A 26668-nucleotide genomic window follows, 5' to 3' on the forward strand; every position below is an offset into this window, starting at 1 on the left:
TGCTATAAACATCCTCTTGCGGATATTTGTGTGGCCATACGTTTTTCACTTCTTTCCGTAAATACCAAGGAACACAACTGCTGGAAAGAGTATTAGGGTTTTCTAGAGGGACAGAACTCATAGGACAGAGGTATTAGGGGAGTTTACTAAGTATGAACTCACACGATCATAAGATCCCACAACAGGTCATCTGCAGGCTGAGGAGCAAGGAGACCCAGTCTGAGTCCCAAAACTGAACAGTCTGGAGTCCGATGTTCGAGGGCAGGAAGCATCCAGCACAGGAGAAAGATGTAGGCTGGGAGGCTGGGCCTGTCTGGCTTTTTCATGTTTTCTGCCTGCTTTATATTCTAGCTGTGCTGGCAGCTGATTAGATGTGCCCACCCAGATTGGGAGTGGGTCTGCCTTCCGCAGCCCATTGACCCAAATGTTAATCTCCTTGGGCAACTCCCAGGATCAGTACTCTGCCTCCCTCAATCCGCTCACATTGACCCTCAGTGTTGACCGTCACAGGTGCAGTGGTAGGACTGTCCCAGTTCCTGTCAGCAGTGAGTGAGAAGTCCTGTGACCGTCACAGGTGCAGTGGTAGGACTGTCCCAGTTCTTGTCAGCAGTGAGTGAGAAGTCCTGTGACCATCACAGGTGAAGTGGTAGGACTGTCCCAGTTCCTGTCAGCAGTGAGTGAGAAGTCCTGTGACCATCACAGGCAGTGAGTGAGAAGTCCTGTGACCATCACAGGTGCAGTGGTAGGACTGTCCCAGTTCTTGTCAGCAGTGAGTGAGAAGTCCTGTGACCATCACAGGTGCAGTGATAGGACTGTCCCAGTTCCTGTCAGCAGTGAGTGAGAAGTCCTGTGACCATCACAGGCAGTGAGTGAGAAGTCCCGTGACCATCACAGGTGCAGTGGTAGGACTGTCCCAGTTCCTGTCAGCAGTGAGTGAGAAGTCCTGTGACCATCACAGGTGCAGTGGTAGGACTGTCCCAGTTCCCGTCAGCAGTGAGTGAGAAGTCCTGTGACCGTCACAGGTGCAGTGATAGGACTGTCCCAGTTCCCGTCAGCAGTGAGTGAGAAGTCCTGTGACCATCACAGGTGCAGTGGTAGGACTGTCCCAGTTCCTGTCAGCAGTGAGTGAGAAGTCCTGTGACCGTCACAGGTGCAGTGGTAGGACTGTCCCAGTTCCCGTCAGCAGTGAGTGAGAAGTCCTGTGACCATCACAGGTGCAGTGGTAGGACTGTCCCAGTTCCTGTCAGCAGTGAGTGAGAAGTCCTGTGACCGTCACAGGTGCAGTGGTAGGACTGTCCCAGTTCCCGTCAGCAGTGAGTGAGAAGTCCTGTGACCGTCACAGGTGCAGTGGTAGGACTGTCCCAGTTCCTGTCAGCAGTGAGTGAGAAGTCCTGTGACCGTCACAGGTGCAGTGGTAGGACTGTCCCAGTTCCTGTCAGCAGTGAGTGAGAAGTCCTGTGACCGTCACAGGTGCAGTGGTAGGACTGTCCCAGTTCCTGTCAGCAGTGAGTGAGAAGTCCTGTGACCGTCACAGGTGCAGTGGTAGGACTGTCCCAGTTCCCGTCAGCAGTGAGTGAGAAGTCCTGTGACCGTCACAGGTGCAGTGATAGGACTGTCCCAGTTCCCGTCAGCAGTGAGTGAGAAGTCCTGTGACCATCACAGGTGCAGTGGTAGGACTGTCCCAGTTCCCGTCAGCAGTGAGTGAGAAGTCCTGTGACCATCACAGGTGCAGTGGTAGGACTGTCCCAGTTCCCGTCAGCAGTGAGTGAGAAGTCCTGTGACCGTCACAGGTGCAGTGGTAGGACTGTCCCAGTTCCCGTCAGCAGTGAGTGAGAAGTCCTGGTGGGCCGTATCCTCCCAGCCTCGGGTGTGCTCAGCGTTCTGGGCTCTGGCCCTGCTCCTGCGTGTACAGCTTTATCTCCTTGTAGTCTGCATTCCCGATGACATGGGACAAGGAGCATATTTTCATATGCCTACTTGCCATCTGTACCTCTTCTGTGGTGAGGTATCTGATAAGGTCTTTGGCCCTTTTTTAATCGGTTTGTTTTCTTATGGTTGAACTTTAAGAGTTCCTTGTATATTTTGGATAATAGTTCTTTATCAGATACGTCTTTTGCAAATATATTCTTCTAGTCTGTGGCTTGTCTTCATTCTCTTGATAGCAGAACAGAAAATCTTAGTTTTGATGAAGTCCAGCTTATCAGTTCTTTCTTTTATGGGTTGTGCCTTTGCTGCCATATCCAAAAAGTTATTGCCAAACTTAAGGTTGTCTAGATCTTCTCCTATCTCAGAAGTTATCTTAGAAGTTTTATAGTCTTGCATTTTATTTTATTTTTTTGAGACGTCATCTCGCTCTGTCACTTAGGCTGGAGTGCCGTGTTGTAATCTCAGCTCACTGCAGCCTCAGCCTCCCGGGTTTAAGCAATTGTGCTGCCTCTGCCTCCTAGTAGCTGGGACTACAGGTGTCCACCGCCATGCCTGGCTAATGTTCATATTTTTACGAACATTAGAGATGGGGTTTCACTGTATTGGTCAGGCTGGTCTTGAACTTCTGACCTCAAATGATCTGGCTGCGTCGGCCACCCAGAGTGCTGGGATTACAGGCGTGACCCACCATGCCTGGCTGAGTCTTGCATTTTATATTTAGCTCTGTAATCATTTTTGTAAATAATTATTTTTAGGAGACAGAGACTCGCTCTGTTGCCTAGGCCGGAGTACAGCGGCATGACCATCGTTCATTGCAACCTTAAACTCCTGGGCTCAAGTGACCCTCCCACTTCTGCTTCCTAAGGAGCTGGGACTACAGGTGCACACCACCATGTCTGGCTTTTTTTTTAATTTGCAAAGATGGGATCTCTCTGTGTTGCCCAGGCTGGTCTCAAACTCCTGGCCTCAGGTGATCCTGTCACCTCAGTGGCCCAGAGCCCTGGGATTATAGCTGTGAGCCGCTGCACCTGGCATGTGATCCATATCATTGTAATTTTTGTTAAGGGTGTAAGGTCTGTGTCTAGAGTAATGTTTTGCATGTGGATGTACCATTGTTTCAGTACCATTTGTTGTAAAGATTATTTTTTTCATTGTATTGCCTTTGGTCCTTTGTCAAAGATCAATCGACTATATTTATATGGTTCATTTCTGGGATCTCTATTCCATCGATCTGTTTTTCTATTATTTCACCATTGTCACAGTCTTGATGATGATAACTTTGTAGCAAGTCTTGATACGGGTGGTGTCGGTTCTTGAACCTTGTTCTTCTCCTTCAACATTGTGTTGGGTATTCTGGGTCTTGTGCCTCTCCAGATAAACTTCACAATCCATTTGCTGATAGGTACAAAATAACTAGCTGGAGTTTTGAATTGGATCGTATTGAACCTATAGATTAAGTTGGGAAAAATGGACATCTTAACACTATTGAGTCTTCCTGTTCATGAACATGGAATATCTCCCAATTTGTTTAGTTTTTGATTTGTTTCATCAGAGTTTTATAGCTTTTCTCATAGATCTTATGCATATTTTGTTAGATTCATACCTAAACATTTCATTTTTGGGGGTGCTAATGTACATGGTTTTGTGTTTTTAATTTCAAATATCACCTGTTGTATTTCCGGTATATAGGAAAGTGATTAATTTTGTGTGTTTACCTTGTATCCTGCAAACTTGGTATAATTGCTTGTTAGTTCCAGGAGCTTTTTTTGTTGATTCTTTTGGATTTTCCACTTAGACGGTCATACCATCTGTGAGCAAGGAGAGTTGTCTGTCTTCCTTTCTAATCAGTATGCCTTATATTTCTTTTTCCTGTCATATTGCATTAGCTAGGACAGTCTCAGTCTTGCAGTGAGCCTATGCCTCTTGGCTCTGAACTTCACATGCGCCTCTCAGACTCCCTCTTGTAAGTGGGACACGATGGCTAGAAGGGGCTGGATTTGGGGTTTCCGTTCCTCTCTGGTCTTAGTCAGCACAGGCTACTATAACCAAACACCATAAACTGAGTGGCTTAAACACAAACATTTATTTCTCACAGGCAGGGACGTCCGAGGTCAGGACACCCAGCTTTGGTGTCTCGTGAGAGTGGCTTCCTGGTTGATAGACGGCTGTGTTTTGCTGTGTTCTCACATGCGGGGCAGAAGCAGCGAGCTCTTTTGGGACTTGTATAAGCACATTACTGATCCCATTCATGAGGGCTCCACCCTCAACACCTTATCGAATCGTAATCACTTCCCAAAGACACCACCTGCCAATGCCATCACAGTAGAGGGTAGGGTTTCAACCATGAACCTGGGGGAGGTGAGTAATAGTATTCGGTCCAAAACACCCATCTGGAGTTCTGGAGGGGGCTGGAGTTGCGTGTTTCTCTTCACCCAGGTCAGGTTCTCATAAAAGCCCAGCAAGCTGGGATCTGGCTAGCTGAGCTCTCCTGACCTCAGGCCTTCATAACAACAGATTTCAGATATATTCTGAGATTTCAGAATGGTTCACTTTCCCTCCCTCTGCCAGAAGCACAGGGGATTTTTCTGATACTCACTGTTGGGACCTGGTAGAGCTTTTGCAGGTAAACTTTACAGAAGTGTGGGGCCCCTGATGACTGGGTCTGGAGTTTTCTGCTCTCAGACTTGTCCACACTGAGCCCCCAGCTGGTCAAGTACAGTTCGAGTTTGTCGACTCTGTCCCTGGTTCCTGTGGCGGTTTCTGCTCTGGCTAGGGGTTGGATCTTTCGTTGGCCTGTCTCTCCAGTGTTAGGGGTGGTGGTTTGCTCTGTGACCTTCCTTCTCTTACAGATTTAAAAAGAGTTGATTTTTCAGTTTGTTCAGCTTTTACTTGTTAGGATGGAGCGGTGACTTCTAAGCTCCTTGGAAAACGTACGTAAGTGAACAAACCATACCAGACAGAACTAAGAGCAGAAGAGCCTAAGAATGTGGAAGTTGTTCAAAAATAGATCTGTGCTGTGATTTGAGTTTCTTTGCTCTATGCCAAATGATTCTTGCTGGTCAGAGAAGAAATCTTGTCTTTATTTCTCACTGAGTGCCCTAATCATTAGATTCATCATTAGATGAATCATTAGAATCATTAGATTCTGGTGGATGTAAATGGTATGGCTTTGACGTGCAAGTTAATGAGCCGGCCTCTTCTTAGCCACGTTTTATCTCACGTAGCAGAGGCTGGCCTGCTGCTATGCTGTAAGTTCCATTAGCGTCATCATTGCTGTCTTCCGGAATTACTTCTCTCCTGGTGTAAAACCCTCTTGCTGATACAGGCTTATCCTTGTTTTTCTAGAATAACCTTATTTTCTGAGGATTTTATGATTGCCATTGGTTTCCTCGGTGTTGGATAGGTTGTGTGTTCTTAGTGGGAATCCTCCGTGATGGCGTTGTGAGCAAGTGTGCCTGAGGGTCCGCTCATTGCTGATGTCAGCGTGGCCTGGGTGAAGCCAGCGTCCATCAAGGTTCTCCATGGGGAGGTTCCTTTCCCTTTCCTCTGTAACTAGTAAGAAATGTGTGGAGAGTTACCTTTAGACCATGAAAATCCATTTTTCCTCAAACTCTCAGTCAACATTTTTAGTGAGTCTTGATGATTCCTGCCTTCGTGGGTGTGACTGTCATGCCGAGCAGTGGTGCTCCCCCGGGTGGGTTTCACTGTCGGGAGGCATGTCCCCTCCCCTGCTGTGGATTCACCACCACGGTGCCCGAGGCCTTCTTGTTTCACTTGTTGGTCTGTGGTCCATTCTTGCTGGGTTTATTTTGATCTTCTCATTGTCCCAGACCTCAGACTTGGTGAGCAGGAGCCTTGTTAGCTGGCTTCTGTCCCCTGGCACCTCCCCAGTGCGTCACTTTGTGGCTCCACAGCGTGTCCAGGCTCACCTGCTTTTCCTGACCTCATGTGGGGTCAGTTGCTCTTCCTGGCACCTATCCCTGGTGTTTAGAAACTCAGATGGGAGTGCCACTGCAGTCACTGTGCGCACGTGCTTTCAGTGGACGAGATGAGTACAGTGTGTGTGTGAATGCACGCACGAGCGTGTGTACGTGTGTGTGAATGCACGCGTGAGTGTGTACGTGTGTGAATGCACGCGCGAGTGTGTGTACGTGTGTGTGAATGCACGCGCGAGTGTGTACATGTGTGTGTGAATGCACGTGCGAGTGTGCACATGTGTGAATGCATGCGCGAGTGTGTGTACATGTGTGTGAATGCACGCGCGAGTGTGTGTACATGTGTGAATGCATGTGCGAGTGTGTACATGTGTGTACGTGTGTGAATGCTAGCATGTGAGTGTGTGTGTGCATGTGTCTGTGTGTGTGTATATCAAGTAGTTAGCTCAAATGGGCACCTCTAACTCCGGTGAAATCCGTGGGGCTTTCCTTTGCCTTCCTCATAGTATTTCCATCTTTCCTCCCACTGCGAGAAGGCCGGCTCCCGGTCAGAGTGATGGTTTTCCCATTCTCTCAGTCCCACAACACACACAAAACAGTGTCAGCATGGCTACACCCAGGGCGTTATAAACAACAGGCCTACTGGGGAGAACCTAAGCTTGGATTGCAGTTTTCTGTCTTAGACTGAGGATGTCATCCAAACAAGACGTTGAAAAGTTATTTCAGTTTGTCTTTTTTTTATTTCGAGATGGAGTTTTGCTCTTGTTGCCCAGGCTGGAGTGCAATGGCATGATCTTGGCTCACCACAACCTCCGCCTCATGGGTTCAAGTGATTCTCCTACCCCAGCCTCCTAAGTAGCTGGGATTACAGGCATGCGCCACCATGCCTAGTTAATTTTGTATTTTTAGTAGAAATGGGGTTTCTCCATGTTGGTCATGCTGGTCTCGAACTCCTAATCTCAGATGATCTGCCCGCCTCAGCCTCCCTAAGTGCTGGGATTACAGGCGTGAGCCACCGCACCTGGCCAGTCTGTCTTTTCTTTCTGGCGACTATGAATAGATTGATTTCACATTTAAGATTTTCTTCCTAATCTTGTTTTCATATTGTCTGTGATTTTGTCAAGCATAACAAGGTAGGCTGGGTGCAGTGGCTCATGCCTGTAATCCCAGTGCTTTGGGAGGCCAAGGCTGAAGGATTGCTTGAGGCCAGGAGTTTCAGAGTAGCCTGGGCAACATAGTAAGACCCTGTCTCTAGAAATAAAAATTTTTGTGTTAATTAGCCAGGTATGGTTGTGTGTGCGTGTCACCCAAGCTACTTGAAAGGTTGGGCAGGAGGATCTCTGGAGCTGGAGTTCGAGGCTGCAGTGAGTTATGATTGTGCCGCTGCGCTCCAGCTTGGGCAGCACAGTGAGGCCCTGTGTGTGTGTGTGTGTGTGTGTGTGTGTGTGTGTGTATATATATATGGAAAGGTGCCCTCATTCTCCTCTACCTTTTCCATACTGTAACCGGCCCTTGGCCCTGCCCCTGCTCGTGCCGCAGGAATGGTGGAAGAGTCCCTGTGTGTGTATGTGTGTGTGTGTGTGTGTGTGTGTGTGTGTGTATATATATATATGGAAAGGTTCCCTCATTCTCCTCTACCTTTTCCATACTGTAACCAGCCCTTGGCCCTGCCCCTGCTCCTGCCGCAGGAATGGTGGAAGAGGCCCTGTGTGTGTGTGTATATATATATATAGAAAGGTGCCCTCATTCTCCCCTACCTTTTCCATACTGTAACTGGCCCTTGGCTCTGCCCCGGCCCCAGCCCCAGCAATGGTGGAAGAGTCCGTGTGTGTGTGTGTGTGTGTGTGTGTGTGTATATATATTTATGGAAAGGTGCCCTCATTCTCCCCTACCTTTTCCATACTGTAACTGGCCCTTGGCTCTGCCCCAGCCCCAGCCCCAGCCCCAGCCCCAGGAATGGTGGAAGAGTCCGTGTGTGTGTGTGTGTGTGTGTGTGTGTGTGTGTATATATATTTATGGAAAGGTGCCCTCATTCTCCCCTACCTTTTCCATACTGTAACTGGCCCTTGGCTCTGCCCCAGCCCCAGCCCCAGCCCCAGCCCCAGGAATGGTGGAAGAGTCCGTGTGTGTGTGTGTGTGTGTGTGTGTGTGTGTATATATTTATGGAAAGGTGCCCTCATTCTCCCCTACCTTTTCCATACTGTAACTGGCCCTTGGCTCTGCCCCAGCCCCAGCCCCAGCCCCAGCCCCAGGAATGGTGGAAGAGTCCGTGTGTGTGTGTGTGTGTGTGTGTGTGTGTGTATATATATTTATGGAAAGGTGCCCTCATTCTCCCCTACCTTTTCCATACTGTAACTGGCCCTTGGCTCTGCCCCAGCCCCAGCCCCAGGAATGGTGGAAGAGTCCATGTGTGTGTGTGTGTGTGTATATATATATTTATGGAAAGGTGCCCTCATTCTCCCCTACCTTTTCCATACTGTAACCGGCCCTTGGCCCTGCCCCTGCCCCAGGAATGGTGGAAGAGGCCCTGGAGGCGCAGTGGGCTACTTCAAGTGAATATCAGACCCGAAGAGTTTTGCAGAAAAGCGATTTATTAGGCCGAGAGAGAAAAAGAGAACTAGGGAAAGAGAGAAAGCCAGCTCCCACGCTGTTGTGGAGGGGATCCCAGAGAGGGAGAATCTACACAGGTGAGAGGCAGGGGGTCTTTTATTCTGGGCGTTACTCCCGCCCTGTTCACGTTCTTGTCCCATGAGAGGAGTTCCTTCAACCTTCAGCTGGAGTGATTGATCTTTGACTCCGACATCTGATTGTTCAGCCCACAGTCCTCCCATAGCTTTTCTCGGGCTTTCTAAATAAAAGGAGCTTACGTGGGCAGTCTACCTTCCCGTGGCAAGGTAGACAAAAACCTCTAGGCTTCCAGATGGAGACAGATGGAGATGTGAAAGGAGGCAGGTCAGGCATGTCTTGGGAAGTTCCTGCCTTTGAAACCATGCCCCTTGTGGACCTGGGAAGAGAAGTTACACATTCCCTCAATAAGGTTCTCACCTACTCCTGTTGATAACCGATGTTATTGTTTTCTGGTTGTCACGACAGGGTTTTATATGAAACCTGTCTGCACCATACACCCTGTGTAGACACGCCGTGATTTGGCCTGTCACTCTTTTGTTTTGGGCATTTGAGTTTTCAGCATTACAGGAGGAAAATAATCCAGCGATGAGTGGCCTTGTGGGAACTTAGTTTGTGCTGCCGGCAGTGCGTGTGCAGGGTTTGCTCCTTGAGTGGGATTGCGGGGGGGATGGGCTGCGTGCAGTGGATGGGCTGCATGCTGTGGATAGGCTGCCACGTGCTGTGGATGAGCCGCGTGCTGTGGCTGGGCTGCCACATGCTGTGGATTAGCTGCGTGCTGTGGATGGGCTGCCACATGCTGTGGATGAGCCACATGCTATGGATGGGTTGCTGTGTGCTGTGGATGGACCGTGTGCTATGGATGGGCTGCCACATGCTGTGGATGAGCCGTGTGCTGTGGCTGGGCTGCCACATGCTGTGGATGAGCCATGTGCTGCCGTGTGCTGTTGAGCTGTGTGCTGTGGCTGGGCTGCCATGTTCTGTGATGAGCCGCGTGCTGTGGATGGGCCGTCGAGTGCTGTGGATGGGCCGCGTGCTGTGGATGGGCCGTGTGCTGTCGATGGGCTGCCACGTGCATTCCCGCAGACGAGCTGGCAGCGGCTTCAGAGCATGAGGATCTGCTGAGCAGGATATGGTGTCTCAGCGAGGTTCTCATCTTAGGCGCTGCTTTTCTACACATGCATGGGTTTTCCTGAAGTGTGTAAACTTTACATAAGGAAACTTTCAAACACTCCCGAGTGGGGCCTGTGGAGAGGCGAGCAGTGCAAGCAGAGATCGCAGGGGCACACTCTTGGTGAGGGGGTACGGACATTTACTGCACAGTTCTCTCAACGTATTTGCGTACTTGAGTATTTTTACTATAAAATGTTAGGGAGAAAAGACCTTCAGAAAGACACAAAAGTCAGACCAGGCATGGTGGCTCACGCCTGTAATCCCAGCCACTCTGGAGGCTGAGGCACAAGAATCACTTGAGCTGAGCAGGCGGAGGTCGCAGTGAGCCGAGATCGCACCACAGCACTCCAGCCTGGGCGAGAGAGCACAGCTCCATCTCAAAAAAAAAAAGAAAAAAGAAATACACAAATTCAACATGAAGAGATAGAAAGCGCCCATGGAATGTGTGCCTTCCTCTCTGCAATGTCCCCTGGCTTCTCACCCCCACTTCATGTTGTGATTTCGTGACTGCCGTGATGAATGTGAGCGTGGGGTCAGGGTGTCCTTGGGGCGGTGTCACTGTGTGAGGTTGGGCCAGTGACTTGGCTTCTCTGTGCCACCATTCCTGCGTCTGTCCACTGGGGAAGACAGAGCAGCCGCGTGGTGGGGCCGTGCGGGCTTGGGGTCAGCCCTTGTGAAGTGTGCGGAGCCCTGCCGCACGTCTCTTCACTCCTTCACTCACTGCCCTTTTGTTGACACGCTTCATAAAATATTCCAGCTCTGGCCCTTATGCTTGTCAGGAAAATAATTCTTAGCAAGTGTAGTTTTCATTTTGATGGAGAGAAGTTCCATTCTCCGCAGTCCTGGCCCACCGAGGGCTCAGGCTGCTGAGTGGGTGGGTGCTAGCTTGTGTGAGGGGTCTCCAGTAGACTCACAGAAATGTCCCTCCTGGGCTAGATTAAGATGTTTTACGAGGAACATTTGCACCTGGACGATGAGATCCGCTACATCCTGGACGGCAGTGGGTACTTCGACGTGAGGGACAAGGAGGACAAATGGATCCGGATCTTCATGCAGAAGGGAGACATGATCACGCTCCCCGCGGGGATCTACCACCGCTTCACAGTGGACGAGAAGGTGGGTACGTTGTGCTTTCCCCCACACCTGGCCCATGTGCTGTCCCTGGCAGAGGAGGAGAAGGTGGGCGCACTGTACTTTCCCCCATGCCTGGCTCATGTGCTGTCCCTGGCTGTGGAGGAGAAGGTGGGCGCGCTGTGCTTTCCCCACACCTGGCTCGTGTGCTGTCCCTGGCTGTGGAGGAGAAGGTGGGTGCGCTGTGCTTTCCCCACACCTGGCTTGTGTGCTATCCCTGGCTGTAGAGGAGAAGGTGAGTGCGCTGTGCTTTCCCCACGCCTGGCCCATGTGCTGTCCCTGACGGAAGAGGAGAAGGTGGGCGCGCTGTGCTTTCCCCATGCGTGGCCTGTGTGCTGTCCCTGGCGGAAGAGGAGAAGGTGGGCATGCTGTGCTTTCCCCATGCGTGGCCTGTGTGCTGTCCCTGGCGGAAGAAGAGAAGGTGGGCATGCTGTGCTTTCCCCATGCGTGGCCTGTGTGCTGTCCCTGGCCATGGCATCCCTGCCGCTGAACTGTGTGGCTTTGTGGACTCCAGGTGTGCTTTCCAGGCTCGGGACTCGTGGCTCTGTGCTTCAAGGAGAGTCCCCGTGGAGCCGCAGGCAGGGCCGAGGTGACAGCTATCCTTCCTTCCATGGCAGCCCCAGCAGCCTCGGCCTGCGATCCTGGTGGACCGATGTGTGTTTCATACCCAGACAGGACACACCCAGCAGCTGTGGCCCTGCCCCAGCCTGTGCTTGGCAGTGAGGCATCTGTAGGGTTGTTGTGTTGCCATGATGTCACTTTTTAAAGACTTTTCAGTTTTGGAATTAACAGCAGCTCAGTCCAGTCAGGACTGGCAGTAAACACAAATAAGGTGGATTTGGGGTTCACTGGAGGCGATGAGGGCTCATGCTGACACTGAAGTAACTTTAAATACTAAATGTACATGTTTAACATTTAGAAATATGGAAGGGGACCTTTCACCGAGGTCTCCCTCTGACCCCCATTCCCAGCCCCCCAGTTTCTCTCCCTGCAAGTAACCAGTATTCTATTAAAAATTATTTTTAGAGTGACTTTATGCATACCCAAGTGCATGTCAGTCAGGATTCTTTTTTGAGATGGAGTCTCGCTCCATTGCCCAGGCTGGAGTGTGATGGCGCAGTCTCGGCTCACTGCAACCTCTGCCTCCCAAGCTCAAGCGATTCTCCTGCCTCAGCCTCCTGAGTAGCTGGGGTTACAGGTGCCTGCCACCACGCCTGGCTAATTTTTGTGTTTTTAGTTGAGATGGGGTTTCATCATGTTGGTCAGGCAGGTCTTGAACTTCTGACCTCAAGTGATCCACCCGCCTTGGCCTCCCAAAGTGCTGGATTACAGGCATGAGCCACCGCGCCCGGCCTGGTCAGGATTCTTACTATCCACCTTTTCAAACAAAAGGCAGCAGACTCTGCCCGTGGTTCTGCATTTCACCTTTTCTGCATGCTGTGCTACCGGCCTTTGCCCTCGTTACAGCTGCGTAGGACTCTGGCGCTGGACCTGCTGTACTGGATTTAAGCATCAATTTATTCCAGTGACTGGTTCACCCCCAATGATGAGTTTATACCTTGTTTCCAAGCTTTTGCTCTTGTGAACAGCTCTGTAATAAGTACCCTTACATGCTTCTCATTTCGCACTCATGTGCATTTCTCTGGAGGGCAAATTCCTGAAAGTGAAAACTGAATTAAAAGGTGTGTTTTTAGTGTGGGCGGATGTTGCTGAATTGAGCTCTCTTGCCCACCAGCAACACGGGGGCCCTGGTGCTGATTCTTAGGAAAACTGTAGCCAAGCCTGGCGGAAAGGAGGTGAAGGGGGCACAGAACTGGAGTGGGGGCTTTTCCTAACGGTGTTTCTCAGGTGTGGAGTTCAACACCAGGCTCGGCTGCACTTACCTGGCGTGTGCGGACAGGCAGCCGCCGCACCCCTGTGGGGGTTGAGGGGTGCCCTTAGCTCTCCCGAGAGGATGTTTTCCCAAGGTGTTTGGTTTTCCGCTTTCTCGAGAATGAGAGAGGGGACCAGGTGCACTTGCAAAGTAAATACCCGGCCCCAAACAGTTTCTGCAGACAGTGAAGTTATTTGGGTAGAGAAAGAGGAACAGGAGAAGGGGAGAGAAACGGCTGGCTCTTAGAGTGAGAGAATCCAGAAAGATGGGATGTAGGAGGGGAAAGGCAGCTTTCACTCCTGGGACAGAGAGAGATGAGTTTAGGAGGGGAAGACAGGCTTCCACGAGAGAGTGTTCATGGAAGGGGCTTCAGACATGGAGTCCAAAGGGGTGTGTGGAAAAAGGGGACTTAGAACCCGGGAGGAACGCCCGCCTTCTCCAAGACCCTTGGCCAATGAAAGGAGCTTCTTAGAACTTCTCAAGTGATTGACTTTTGATTCCCCCCCCCCCACACCTTCGAAAATTAAAACAGAAACGGTTAAATATCCCGGATGGAGACAGATGGAAGTGGGGGGCATGGCTCTGGGAAGTTCTTGCCCCTAAAAACTACGTCCCCTCGTGGACCCAGAAAGAGAACACATTCCCTCACCACCTGATAAGAATTTTCCTTCCAAGAGTAAAATGTGGCCTAAATCGTGAAAGACAGAGAACAAAAATAGCAAGGAAAGTGTTTGTAGCAATTAACGTTAACAAGTCGATATGTTAATAAGTAAAAGTAAGCGGAAGGCCGGCTGGTTTAACGAGGGGCTGGGTGTGTCGCTCTGTCTTGCAGAACTACGCGAAGGCCATGCGGCTGTTCGTGGGAGAGCCGGTGTGGACGGCCTACAACCGGCCGGCTGACCACTTCGAAGCCCGGGGGCAGTACGTGAAGTTTCTGGCGCAGACAGCCTAGCGGGGCTCCCTGGGAGCTAACACGCCCCCCGTAAAGGTCCTCAGTACGGTGACTGAGCAGAAAATCAGTCCTTTTCTCTTTGCTTTTATAGGATAGACTCGAGGCTGGCTTCCTTTGTAAGTTGATTTGATCAGAATATTTTGTAATGAAAGGGTCTAGAAAGCAGCTTGGAAGTGTAAGCGGGTCACCTCCATTTTCCCTAACTCGATCGAGACTAGTGGGTCCACGGCCCTGCATCAGTTCATGCATTCATCTCGGACCCAAATCAAAGTGTCATCTCCCAAAATGCTTTTCCTTAGATGCTCGTCTGCACGTCATGCTGTGGCTGCCGTTAAGAAGGTGTGATCATCGATAGCAGGCTAGCCAGAGAAGGCTCTTTCCCCTCCCCAAAATTCTGCCTTGGGGTGGGGCGTGCTGTGGGAGAAGGGCTCCCATCTTAAAGGGCACAGACTGAGTTGCTTACGCCACTTCCTTGTTCAAAATAAAGTTAATGGCCTTCATCTTATGCTCATGGCTTGGAGTTACCTTATATTCAAGTATATATGGTACTTTGCCCGGTTTGTTAAAATTGCCCCATTGATTCTTTCTATAATTGTTCTTGTATATAAGTAATTTACATATGAGCTGTGTTAGTATTTTTTCACTGTGAGGTCTCTAGATTCTTTCACAATGAAGCTCTTGAATTTTAAGAAGAGTATTAGTACATACATTTTCTACCCACCAATTCTGAGATATGATTATGCCTAGTGTGTTATATCACAGAAAAAGCCCAAGTTAACCTTATGTTTTGGAAGGACAGATCGTTTTCTAAGTATTTTTATTTAACTGGATAAAAATCTTTATGTTAGGATTAATTTTTAAATTCCCTCCACACTGTACAGAGGACACTCAAGCCTTAAATGTGTAAGGAAACGCCGTCTCAATGTAAAATATGCGCAGGTGGTGTGATAACGTGAATATCCCGGACTGGCTCTGTGAGGTATGGCATTATTTCAGTAATTAAATCAAGGGCCAAGCTACTGATGTTTTTATGAATTCATTTCTAAATGGGCATTATAAATAGAGCTTGTTTGTTTGTAAGAATTAAATGTTCATATGATAAACTGTCTTTTTAAGTTGCCTTTCTTGCTTCATATAACTTTCCCCTGTCAGAATTCGTAGCGTTTGAAACTCCGTGTGCTGGGCTGGCTTCCCCGGACTCTTTCGCCTCCTCGGCCTCCTGGATGTGGCGCCTCAGGTTTCGTCGCTTCAGAGCTGTGTTTTTATGGGCAAGAGTAAGTTTTGGGCACAGTGGCTCATGCCTGCAATCTCAGCTACTCACAAGGCTGAGGTGGGAGGACTATTACAGCCTGGGAAGTTGAGGCTGCAGTGAGCTGTGACTGTGGTCACTGCACTCCAGCCTGCGTGACATGGCAGGACTGTCTCAAAAAAAAAAAAGAGTAAGAGCTGCGGCAGATAATAGAATTCTGCTAAAGCACTTAAGGTGAAATTACATTTTCTTTTCCCAGGAAATCGTTCACATCTTTCGTTTTTATTGAGTTATCATTTACATACAATAAAATGGTCTCATTTTAAGTGTTTTCAAATTGTGGCAAATGCAACATGAACAGAGGCAGAACAACACAGGACATTTTTATCACCCCAAAAAGGTTCTCATGCCCCTTCTTCATCCCCTCCACCGTCTCCTAAGCACACTGCGTGGGTGGGTTTTGCCTTTTCTAGAGTTCCATGTGCATGGAGGCCTGCAGCGTGTCCACATTTGTGCCTGGCATTTTGCGTTCCTGCTTCTGTTCCCTGTTCCCCACTTACACCATCTCCCGGGTCAGGGCGGCCCCTTGCTAGTATCTTAAACACTGGACTGTTGGAGGAGAGCTCGAGGGTTGGAAAACCCCAGGCGAGAGGAAATTGACTGTAGCGAGAAGCAGGACTCTAGGCGGGGAGAAAACCTAGGGAGGTGAAAGGCTGTCCTAAAACAGTGGGGGTCTCTCTTCAAGCGGAATGTTAGAGAAGATGGATCCTTGGCTGGGCGTGGTGGCTCACCCCTGTAATCCCAGCACTTTGGGAGGCTGAGGCAGGTACATCACCTGAGTTCAGGAGTTCAATAGCAGCCTGGCCAACATGGTGAAACCCCTGTCTCTACAAACATACAAAAATTAGCTGGGCATGATGGTGGGTGCCTGTAATCCCAGCTACTTGGGTGGCTGAGGCCGGAGAATTGCTTGAACCTGGGAGGCGGAGGTTGCAGTGAGCTGAGATTGTGCCATTGCACTCCAGCCTGGGTGACGGAGCAAGACCCCATCTCAAAAAAAAAAAAAAAAAAAAAAAAAACCACGGATACTTTGTGTGAATACACCTTCTTCAGGACTCTAAATCAGGCATTTTTCCAAGAAGCCCAGCTGTTAGTTTCCCAGGTGGGGCGGCTGTTGGTTTTCACTGTGTCCGGGTTTGTCCATTTAGAAAGGGCTCTGCCTGTGGCTGAGTGAGATACACCTGGACACACGTGATTTTCCCTCTTTTTATAGGCACAGATGTACTCATTGCTATGGTGTTTCTGACTAGGATATTAATAAATCAGATTATGGATTATTGCACTTCAGTGTGGCTTCAAGCTGGGTAATGTGTTGGCATTTTGAAGGCACTTCCGTTTATCCCTGCTGTCTTCCTGCTCGGGGTAGATGCCACACTGTGGACCATGCAGGCCACCCCATGAGAGGCTGCCAGCCTTGTGGGCACCTCACCCTCATTTCTAAGGAGGAGGCGCGGATCATCCAGGAAACGTCCAACCTTGTTCTGTCTTGCTCCAGATTCAACATGCTATCCCAGGGACGTCCTAGCCCCAGGATACTTTCCAGTTTGGAATGTGGCTGTTTCAGACGTCTTCATTCCTGAGGGGCTTCCGTTCGCTGTTTGGTTTTCTCCTCGGTCCGGAAGAGTGAATAGGTCATCTCCTTTATGATTTTTTATTTCTCTTCTTGACCATCCATTTCTTCATCCTGTTAAGTAAAAGATGACACGATTTATGAGTTTAGAAAAGGAGATGTTATTTATTTATTTTTTCTTTCTGTTTTTGAGATGGAGTTTCACTCATGTTGCCCAGGCTGGAGTACAGGGGCATGATCTCGGCTCACTGCAACCTCTGCCTCCCGGGTTCAAGCAATTCTCCTGCCTCGGCCTCCTGAGTAGCTGGATTACAAAGGGCGCGCCACCACACCCGGCTAATTTTTTTGTATTTTTAGTAGAGATGGGGTTTCACCATGTTGGCCAGGCTGGTCCTGAACTCCTGACCTCAGGTGATTCATCTGCCTCGGCCTCCCAAAGTGCTGGGATTACAGACGTGAGCCACCATGCCTGGCCTAAAGACAAATTTCTTGTAAAGAGTTACAATCTGCAGAGTGGCATCTCACAGGCTGGGAAGCACAGCCTCCATGGAGACCCAAGACAGGCACCTGGAGGAGAAGGGGCTGGGGCAGGAGCTTCATGCTGAACCGGGCGGATGAAAATACGTATTCAACAGGTTACAGGAGGAGCTATGAATATTCATGAGGTGGTTCTGACGCAGGCGTATTGAACAAACATGCACGTGACATACGACCAGGTTCACCGTGGAGAGGAGACTCAGCACTAAGTGCCCCCCAGGCAGGCCCTGCGCTTCCAAAGGTGAAGCAGGGCCAGGAGGGCGCCCGGCGCACAGCCTCTGTGAAGCGGCCAGAGCCCGTGTGTGGGCTTGTTTTTGTCACCGGGAAGTGACTGAAATCAGTCTCTCGTTCCATCAAAGCTGTAGTTAGGCTGGCGGCACGGGGCCGGTTAGCCAGCGTCGGGTGGGGGATGAGCACGTTGTTTTCATCTTGCTCATCTCAAGGCCAGCGCTGGTTTAGCTGGTGGAGAAGGAATCCCTCGTGGCGGTGGGGGTGGGGGGGCAGTTTATTACGTAAGCGCAGGTTGGGACACTCCACCCTCGCCCGGCAGGGCCTTAGGTCCTGTGTCTGATTTGGTGTCGTAATGCCACAGTCTGTTCTGTGGTCTCGCGATCTCAGTTTTAACATGAATGCTGGCCCGTTGTGTCTCAACCCCAAAAGGGAGGGTGTACAGGGAGGCATATCTGACCTTCCCGCCCGTCGAGCCAGGGAACTCGGGTTTTAAGGTTTCTAGAGGGTCTCCTTGGCCAACGGGGTCCATTCAGTCAGTTGGGGGCTTACAATTTTACTTTACATTTCTGAGCCTCCTCATTCAGTGTAGAAGAGCTGGACGGCCCCACGAGAGGCTCCCTCCTTAGCCAAGGCCCCAGTGATGGTCCCTGCGTGTGAGCTGATGGAAAGTGACGATGACAAGGCCTCCTCTATCAGCTCACAGCCCTGAACTCTCCATTTTAAAAAAGCCTAAATTGACCTCTTCCAGAAGGAAGCAAAAGATAGACTCCTCATCAGACTGGAGCTAGGTGGAAGCCAGGGAGGAGCTGGGTCCGCGGGGACTGCGTGCCTCACTTTATTTTTTTGTAGTCCCCATTTCTCGGTTTTTAAGAGAAAACTTAAAATCTTGTCCTCTGGCCATATGTGTACAGACCACGTATTCTAATTTTTGATTAGAAATTATAGCTACTAAATTCAGTTATTGCATCAGATGTTAAAATATAAACAGATGGTTGGTCCTACACAACGAGCGGTTGCCTTGTTTGTACACAGAGCTCACATTTAGCCTCACGTCTGATCACGGCTTCCATCCACCGTGACAGGCAGATTCTTCCCAGGGGCCTCCCCTGCTGTCTCTCACTGTGAACGCCACCCCTGCCTCCCGCCCACACTGCTGCGACCTGGCTCACAGAATACCACACTCTCCTTCCAGCCAGCTCAGGGCACCAGATGCCCACACTGCCCACGCTGCCATAGTTCACCCAAGACTTTGGAGAAAAGATTCGTTCTTAAATTTGTGTCAGTAAGCCAGGCAGTTTTCCAGCTTCCATAGAAGTCATCGTCCTGTGGAGTGTGGACTTCGTTCGTTACCTCCTTCAATAAACATGAGCAGCGGAAAGGCAAGCCGGGCTGCAGCGGGCACCTGACTGCACAAAGCGGCTGCCGACTGGCTGATTTGCAGGAGATTAAACCCAGTTCCAGATGAAGGGGTCTCCTGTCTCTGCTCACGTCTGTCATGTGTGCAGGTGCGTCTACTTGTGTGTGTTAGGCACACCCTGAATGAAGAGACCACCTAAATAGGCTTTGCGTGAGCAACAGGCTGTTTATTCACCCAGGTGCGGTTGAGCTGAGTCTGAAAACAGAGTCAGTGGAGGGCGGTGGGACAGGAGTTGATTTTATACGTTTGGGGTAGGCAGTGGGAAGTCACAGAAGTAACAGTTCAGAGTGGTTTTTGCAAGCTGGCGGGGGGGGGCATCACTGTGGGGGGGAGTCACAAGGTCCAAGGTCCAGTGTCACAAGGTTGGCTTATCAGTTGAGGCAGGAACGGTTGAGGCAGCAGCAATGGTGGAATGTCGCAAGGTTGGTTCATCAGACACTGTAGGAGCTAGCCATGCTTCTTTTTTCCTGGAGGCGTACGTGCGGCTCACGGGGTCACCATAGTGTAGTCCATGATGCAGTTGGTTCAGAGAACCCTGTAGTGTGCATGCCTGCAATATGTGCTTCTGTGAGCTCTCCAGAGAGCCTGAGAGGCTGGTAGTCATGAATTGTGGGACGTGAAGCAGCCACTCTGTCAATCAGACCCCTCCATTTCCTGAGAGCGAGGCCTCTGTCAGTCGATGGCGTTTCTGGGTGCCTGTGAGTTATGTAACTCACCAAAGCAAAACATCCCACCCGGAAGGGCGGGGGGCGGGATGGCAGCCCCGGGGGCTGAGAATAACTTCCCAGCGTCGGGCTCCCTGTGCGTTCCCAGAGTCTGGTGTGTGGTGCCAGAGCCACGTGGGAGGGTGGATGGCTGGAGTCTGGTTTTAGTCACATAGACCAAGAATGTGACATTTCAGTGTGATCTGAAAGCTGTTTCCTGTTGGAAAGGATATGACGCCGCAGTTTCTGGAGGCCTCTAATCGTTTTATGAGTTATGTAGTGAAAACTTGATTATGAAAAGGATGGGCACGGTGGCTCACACCTGTAATCCCAGCACTTTGGGAGGCCAAGGCGGGCAGGTCACTTGTGGTCAGGAGTTTGAGACCAGCCTTGCCAACATGGTGAAACCCCGTCTCCACTAAAAATACAAAATTAGCCAAGCCTGGTGGTGGGCGCCTGTGGTCCCAGATACTCGGGAGGCTGAGGTGGGAGGATCACTTGAGCCTGGGAGGCGGAGGCTGCAGTGAGCTGACATCCAGCCTGGGCAACAGAGAAACCCTGTCTCAAAAAAACTCCAAAAAACAAACAAGTAAAAACTTAATTCAAAAAGAAAATCTCGCATTGGAAAGATTTGACGATGGAAGCGGAAGGAGGTGCGGTGCTGGCCCCGCTGCTCGTGAGCCTGGGGATGACGTGCTCTGAGATCTCCGGAAGGGAGGGACCGTGGAGTTAGGCAGGGGTGGCGCCAAATGCTTCCTCGTTTTATAATCTGGCAAGGAAACAAAATAAGAAATACAAGATGAAAGAAACAGTCAGGCCGGTGGCCATTCTGCCTGTTGGAGAAGACTCTGCCCTGCGATTTCTGCAGCGGCTTCTGGCCAGCCCAGCCTCTCCTGCCCACAGCTGCTGGGGGTCCCCACGTGGTAGTGCCACCCCATCCTTCATCCCAGGGAGAACCAGGAGCCCCTGGAGGCGGCCTTGACGTGAGTGGCCCTGAGCACTGACAGGCGTGTACCGGTGCTGAGCAGCAGGCACTCTCTGAATCTCAAAAGAAGACCTGCAGCCCTCGAGCACCTCGAGGGCCAGTGGAGGGAGCACCTGTCAGCCATGTGGGAGAACTCAAGGGGTGCGGCTGGGCCAAGGCCAGTGGCTGCAGGTGCACGGCCAGCGAGCTGGGCTCTTTCCAGCAACACTCTCAGGAGACTCTGGTGGTTTCTTTTCTCCCTCATTCTCTGATGAAGAGGACGCTGGGCGTGCTGTGCATCTGATGTCTGAGGAGGGCTTGCCTCCTGTGTGCCAGACGCGGGGCCAGCGCTGGCGATGAATGGGGCCGTGCAGCCAGTTCATCCGGAGAGTCCCTTTGTACACATCTCTCTCTCTCTCTTTTTTTTTCCTGAGATGGAGTTTTGCTCTTGTTGCCCAGGCTGGAGTGTAGTGGTGTGATCTCAGCTCACTGCAACTTCTGCCTCCTGGATTCAAGTGATTCTACTACCTCAGCCTCCCGAGTAGCTGGGCTTATGGGTGCCCACTGTCACACCCAGCTAATTTTGTATTTTTAGTAGAGATGGGCTTTTTCCATGTTAGTCAGGCTGGTCTCGAACTCCTAACCTCAGGTGATTTGCCTGCCTTGGCCTCCCATAATTCCATAGGGCCGGGATTATAGGCCTGAGCCACTGTGCCCCGCCCTTTGCACACGTCTCTTTTTATGTCTGTGTTGAGACTGAAAATAAAGTCTGGAACCAGGGTGTCACAGAAGCGGGTCACAGACACACAGCAGGTACAGCATGGGACTCGTGGGGAGCTCCCAGCAGAGACGCAGGAGAGCATGTGCAGTCCCCCGACTCAGCCTAGGTGCAGCAAGAAATTCATTAGGGGATCTCTGGCCCTGGGTGCCATCCGGGAGCATGTGTGTGCAGGGCCACTGGCCAGCCATGGCCCTGGGATGGCCTGACCCGTCAGCAGTGCTGACAGCAGGGGCTGGCTCAGTGACCATAAGGGGAAACAGAGGCTCTCCAAGGCCTCCCTGGGGCCCACACCCTGCTGAGGTCTTCATTCCCCCTGGACATGGAAGGGAGGTGGCTGAGTGGCCTGCAGCACAGGGCTCCTTCCCTGATCCTTGCAGCCTGGGGGGTCTCTGGCTCTTGGAACTGAGTCCTTAGATGCATAAGAAAGTGGCCAGTGGGGTCCTTACTTTGCCACACTCCAGTGAGGAGCACAGAGGGTGGAGCAGCCTTATGGCTGGGGGAGGGGTCCAGGGGCTCTGGGCGGGACAGCTGCTTAGAGAGAGGGGTGGGTCCGGTGGATGGCTGAGGCAGGAGGTCACTGTGGGCTCATTGGCCCCTGTCCTGCCCTGACCAGATTTGCTGTGACCACCTGGCTATGCCCATGGGGCTGAGGCCTGCAGTCCAGCCGTGGCAGGTTGCAGAGAACATCCGGGGCACCCTGGAAGCAGGTGCTTCTCCTGAGTCGCTCCATGTTTTGCTGTTTCCTGCTTTGGAAAGTGATGATTTTTCAAAACGTTCTCTTAAATGCAGTGGGGGCAGCGCACTGGAAGCATCCAGGCATGAAGACAGTGCCCAGGTCAGCGGGGCTGGGGGGGCTGGGCTGGGGTGCTGGCGGGCAGGAGACTGTGCTCCCACCGAGGTCTGTCCCTGGTGTGAGCAGAGCTGGTCGCGGCGGTTCTGGGGCGGAGCTTGCTTTTCCACAGAGGCCACTCTCCCCACAGCATGCCCGCCTGCCTTTATTATTACAGTTCAATGTTTTTCATTTTCCATGTTAAAAATGCTTGCGTTTAGTTTGCACCAACTGTTCGAAAAAACCCACCCATTCTAAAATCCAAATAGGATTTCATCGGAGTTACACAATAGCCTGGCAAAGGGCAAGTCAAATGAAATCAATGCGGTCTGCCCTGGCGTCCGCGGATTTCCCAGCCTGCTCCATTGCTAATCACTCCTCAAGCCTCCTTGGCGCCCGGCTTTATTGATTGCCTCTGAAGAAGAATGTGGAGGGGCGGTCCCCAAGGACACAGGGATGCCACTGGCAGGGGCAGAAACAGAGGCATCCTCTCCGGAGACCTGTCCTGCTGCTGCTGCTGAGCAGGACTTCGGGCCACGGCCACCCATCATGACCTCAAAGCTGGCCCCAGAGATCCCAGGACAGAGGCCCTGGGAGAGCATCACCTGCTCCACCTCTGCAGAAAGATGTCCCTGTGAGCTTGGGGTGTGGAGAGATGAGGGGAGGAGCCCTCCATGGATGCTAGGCCAGAGAGGTGTCCGTGTAGATGAAGCCTCAGATGGCTGACTCACCCCAGTTCTGCTACTCCAGTAGCTGTGTGGCCGTGGGCAGATTCTTCAAGCTCTCTGTGCCTCAGTTTCCCTTTCTGTAAAGAGGGATTTCATGTAGCTGCAGAGCAGGGTTGAGGTGAGGAGTCTGTCTGTGAGATGGAAGGTCTTAAATAACATCCACCAAAAGTTCACGTCTGCTCAGAACCTCGGAATGTGACCGTTTTGGAAATGGTGCCTGCAGATGTAATGAAATAGGGAGTTTGAGATGAAATCCTCTTGGATGAGGGTGGGCCCTAGACCCAAAGACTCACGTCTCTGCAGGACTAGGAGACAGAGGTGCGGGAGACTGGGGCCATGCCACCACAAGCCAGGGGCACCGAGGACTGCCACGGCCACCATGGAGAGAGGCCCGGGACAGATGCCACTGCAGAGCCTCCATAGATCACAACCCCCGCCCGCAGCTTACTGGCAGCCTTCTGGCCCTCCAAACTGTGAGAAGATGCATTTCTGTCTTAAGGTACCCCATTTAAATGGAGCAGGCTGGAAAATACATGGATGCTAGGGCAGATTGGGCACCTCATTACAGCAGCCTCAGGAGGCTCCTCAGTGGGCGTCTGTGGTCGACTTCTGGTCATTCCCAAAGTCACGTCCCCATCCTAAGCTCTGGGACCTGTGCACATGACCTGTTTTGGAAAAAGGGCCTTGCAGATGTGGTTAGCTTGAGGCTCTTGAGATGAGAAGATGATCCTAGCTTATCGGGGCCCATATCCCAGCTTAAGTGGCTCCACGAGAGATTCAGCACACAGAGGAGGCCGTGTGACCACAGAGGAGAGACTGGATACGGCCACAAGCCAAGGGCAGCGGGAGATCCCAAGGCTGGAAGAGGAGGAAGGAGCCTCTCTAGGACTGGCACGCTGACAGCAGCCACCAGAATGGGGAAAGAATCAGTTCTGTGCTCTCACACTTAGTGTGTCTTATGGCAGCCTCAGGAAACAGACACACCGTTTCTCATTCGCAGCCTGGTGTCTTCCCCCAGCCTGGCCTCTGTCCCCAGCAGGGGTCTCCCCACAGCCTGGGGCCTCCCCACACCCTGGGGCTTCCCCACAGCCTGAGGCTTCCCTACAGCCGGGGCCTCCCTGCAGACCAGGGTCTCCCCACAGCCCAGGGACTCCCCGCAGCCTGGGGTTTCCCTACAGCCTGGGGCCTCCCCATAGTCTACCCAAGGAGCCAGGGCCATGCTTCCCCCTGGCAGGTGTGAGGGGCCCTAGGATGCAGAGAAGACACTCCATCCATCGGATGCGAATTCCAGCAGCGCTGGTGTTGGGGCAAGTTTCCTGGAGTAGTGGCCGTGGGAGCTGGCGGGGTCCCCTGACACCAGGCAGCAGGTGGAAGCTAAGACAGAGGCCAAGCCAGCTGGGGGCTTCAGGGAGATGTGCTGGGCCCACTCCACAGGCAGCAGGACCCTGGGCTCACTGTGGGCATTCAAGGAGTGGGTGGTAGGGCAGCCAGGAGGAGCTGGGATGGAGGTCATGGGGGGTCATCTCGGTGGGCAGAGCCTCAGGGCCCTGGGGTCGAGGGGAGTGAGGCTGGAGAGCCTGGCTGGCTGCGCTGGTGGGATGATGCCTCATGTGGGCCCAGAGATGGCCTCCTCCCACAGACAAGGGTGGGTGACGCGGGAACAGACTGCCTGTGATCAGGTTCCAGGTCCAATCAAGGTAAACCTCAAGGCGGAAAGGAACTAGGCGGGGGTGAGTGCAGTCCTCCATGTTGAGCACATGTGTGCATGTGTAAGTGTGTGCCCATGTGTGCTGTGCTGTGCCCAGAGCACCCTCAAGGCAGCCCGTCCGGGTCCGGCCCGGCCTGCTCTCTCAGCTCCCCACTGCCAAGCAGCACATGGTATGTGCAAAGGTAGCACAGATCCGTGGCACCGCCGTGAGCTTCAGTGTTAGATTTGGATTGGAATCCCTCCCTCTCTCTCACGTTAAACTGTGAGTCCTTGGAAAAGTTACCCAACGTTTCTGATTTCCACCTTCTTTCCCGTAAACCCTCCTGGAGTTGGAATGAGCCTTAAGTGAAACGCCATGTGGGAAGGGGTGGGAATGGAGGAGGCACCTGTCACCCTCGCCTTCCTTTTCTTTCTCTTGGCACTTGTGTTCTTCTGTGTCAAAGGAAAATAATAAAACCTGAAAATTATTTGGGGGGAAAAAAAGACTCATGCAAGTGCCACATAAACAGGAGGAAGCTGCTGGAGGAGAGATGCTTCGTGGTCTTGGAGAAGTTGGCCCTCGGCATAGCAGCTGTGGGAGCCTCCGTGGTTCTGGATCCGCACCAGCCAGAACTGTGTTCCAGGGAAAACTGCTTTTAATGCTGACTTACCCTCAACACTTCAAGGCCATGGAGCAGGGGAAACACCCTGTCCCATGCTCCACGCCCTTGGAGGGTGAGGTCGGCAGGGCCAGCATCTGCCTAGGCCGTGGCAGCCTCAGTCCCCAGAGAGCAGCCATGGCTGCCTGGAACCGTCCGGCAGAAAGCCACACACTGACCATCGGCAAAGCAGGGCTCCTCTGCAGGGGCTTTTCCGTGTTGGGTTCTTAAGCCCCATCCAACAGAAACAGGACGGGAGCCACAAATGGGCTCCACAAACGTAACTTCAAGTTTTCTAGTAGCCACGTCAAACACGTTTGAAGGGCATCTTAATTTTAATGATATTTTTATCTAATCTGCCATAACCAAAATTCCTATTGTCTTAACAGGTATTCAATATGAAATTATTACTGGGACTTTTAACACCTTTTAGAAGTGTTTCATCAAGTCTCTGCAGCAGCACATCTCAGGTAGGATGTGCCACGTTTCCCACACTCAGCAGCGGCTCCCAGCCTGGGTGGCAGGTGGTGTAGCCCTGAGCCGTGGGCAGGACTCTTCCTGGTCCTCCTGGCGGAGCATGGTGGTGCCAGTCGGGCAGTGCATGCTGGGGGACCACGGGCCGTGCTGGTCCTGGCTCTGCACGGTTTCTGTGACCCTCGGGATGTTGCCCAGCGTCTTTTGGGGATGGTTTCATTTCCGTAAGGTGCGAGGCTGACAGTACCTCCTGCGTGGCGTTGTGGGCATTTCAGCTGTGTGCAGTGCTGGCCTAATAACCTCAGGGACCCCTGGTCGGTCAGCCAGGGACTGCACCCACCTGACACCCTAGGAAGATGGTAGACTCGGGGTCAGGACTGCAGGAGCTGGTCCTTGGGGGTCTTGCAGCAGATCCCGGGGTGTTCCTGGTGTGGCTGCAGTGCACGTGAGGCCTCCCGTCCTGAGCCCCATGCCGGCCCCGGGGCCAGGGCTGCTGGGCACCGGTCTCTCAGGGCCTCCAGAGCTGGCAGAAGGCACCGCCCTGGGCCTGGCCACGTGCAGTGCGCGCATCCTGCTGTCCTGCCAGCGCCTGGTTTACCAACCCAAACCAAAGAATACGCCGCAGGGACTGCGTGCAGCCCACCAGGCCTCAAATACCGACTCTGGCCCTTCACAGAGCACGCGCTGTGGAACACGCGTGGAGCCAGCAGAGAGGACATCCCAGCTCGCGGGCTGGGGGCTTGCCGGGTGGGGACGGGGTTCAGTACGTGGCTTGTGACTTCCCACGAGGGTGATCCCACAGGACTTCGTGGACACGGGGGTGTTGAACGGCCCAGGAAGAACTGGGAGGATTCAAGGCGGGAGGGACCCGCCCCGGTGGGCGAAGTCAGGCTCCGGAGGCGGCTCCTCCTCAGGCAGGCGCGCTCATGTTTGCCGGCCATCGAGTCTGCACGTTATAAACTTGGTTACCGCAGAACGTTGTGTGAACAGTACTGTGTTCTCGAACACGCGCCGAGAACAGGCCGCGGCAGTGTTTCTGCAGCAGATGCCGAGGTGTGCAACGGGTTAGTCCGGTTTTTTCCTCAGTCCCGGAGGAGGACAGGGAGAAGGCAGCATTGCCCCTGAGCGGGCCAGGCCAATTTCAGCCTGAGCGATGGTGACAG

At 52.1% G+C, this 26668-nt stretch overlaps 1 protein-coding gene across 2 annotated transcripts in view; it reads left to right on the forward strand.

Annotated features, from left to right (window-relative positions):
* The window catches only part of ADI1 (acireductone dioxygenase 1), a 37939-nt gene extending 23221 nt beyond the window's left edge, over window positions 1-14718 (forward strand). For both annotated transcript variants that reach the window (XM_008981199.4, XM_078350023.1), the window contains exons 3-4: window positions 10596-10775; window positions 13496-14718. In XM_008981199.4, coding sequence (XP_008979447.2) covers window positions 10596-10775; window positions 13496-13615 — 300 coding nt within the window. In that variant the 3' untranslated portion in view covers window positions 13616-14718. The remainder of the gene's footprint in view (window positions 1-10595; window positions 10776-13495) is intronic.
* The last annotated feature ends 11950 nt before the right edge of the window (window positions 14719-26668 follow it).

This window comes from Callithrix jacchus, chromosome 14 (genome assembly GCF_049354715.1).
Source record: "Callithrix jacchus isolate 240 chromosome 14, calJac240_pri, whole genome shotgun sequence".
NCBI lineage: Eukaryota > Metazoa > Chordata > Mammalia > Primates > Cebidae > Callithrix > Callithrix jacchus.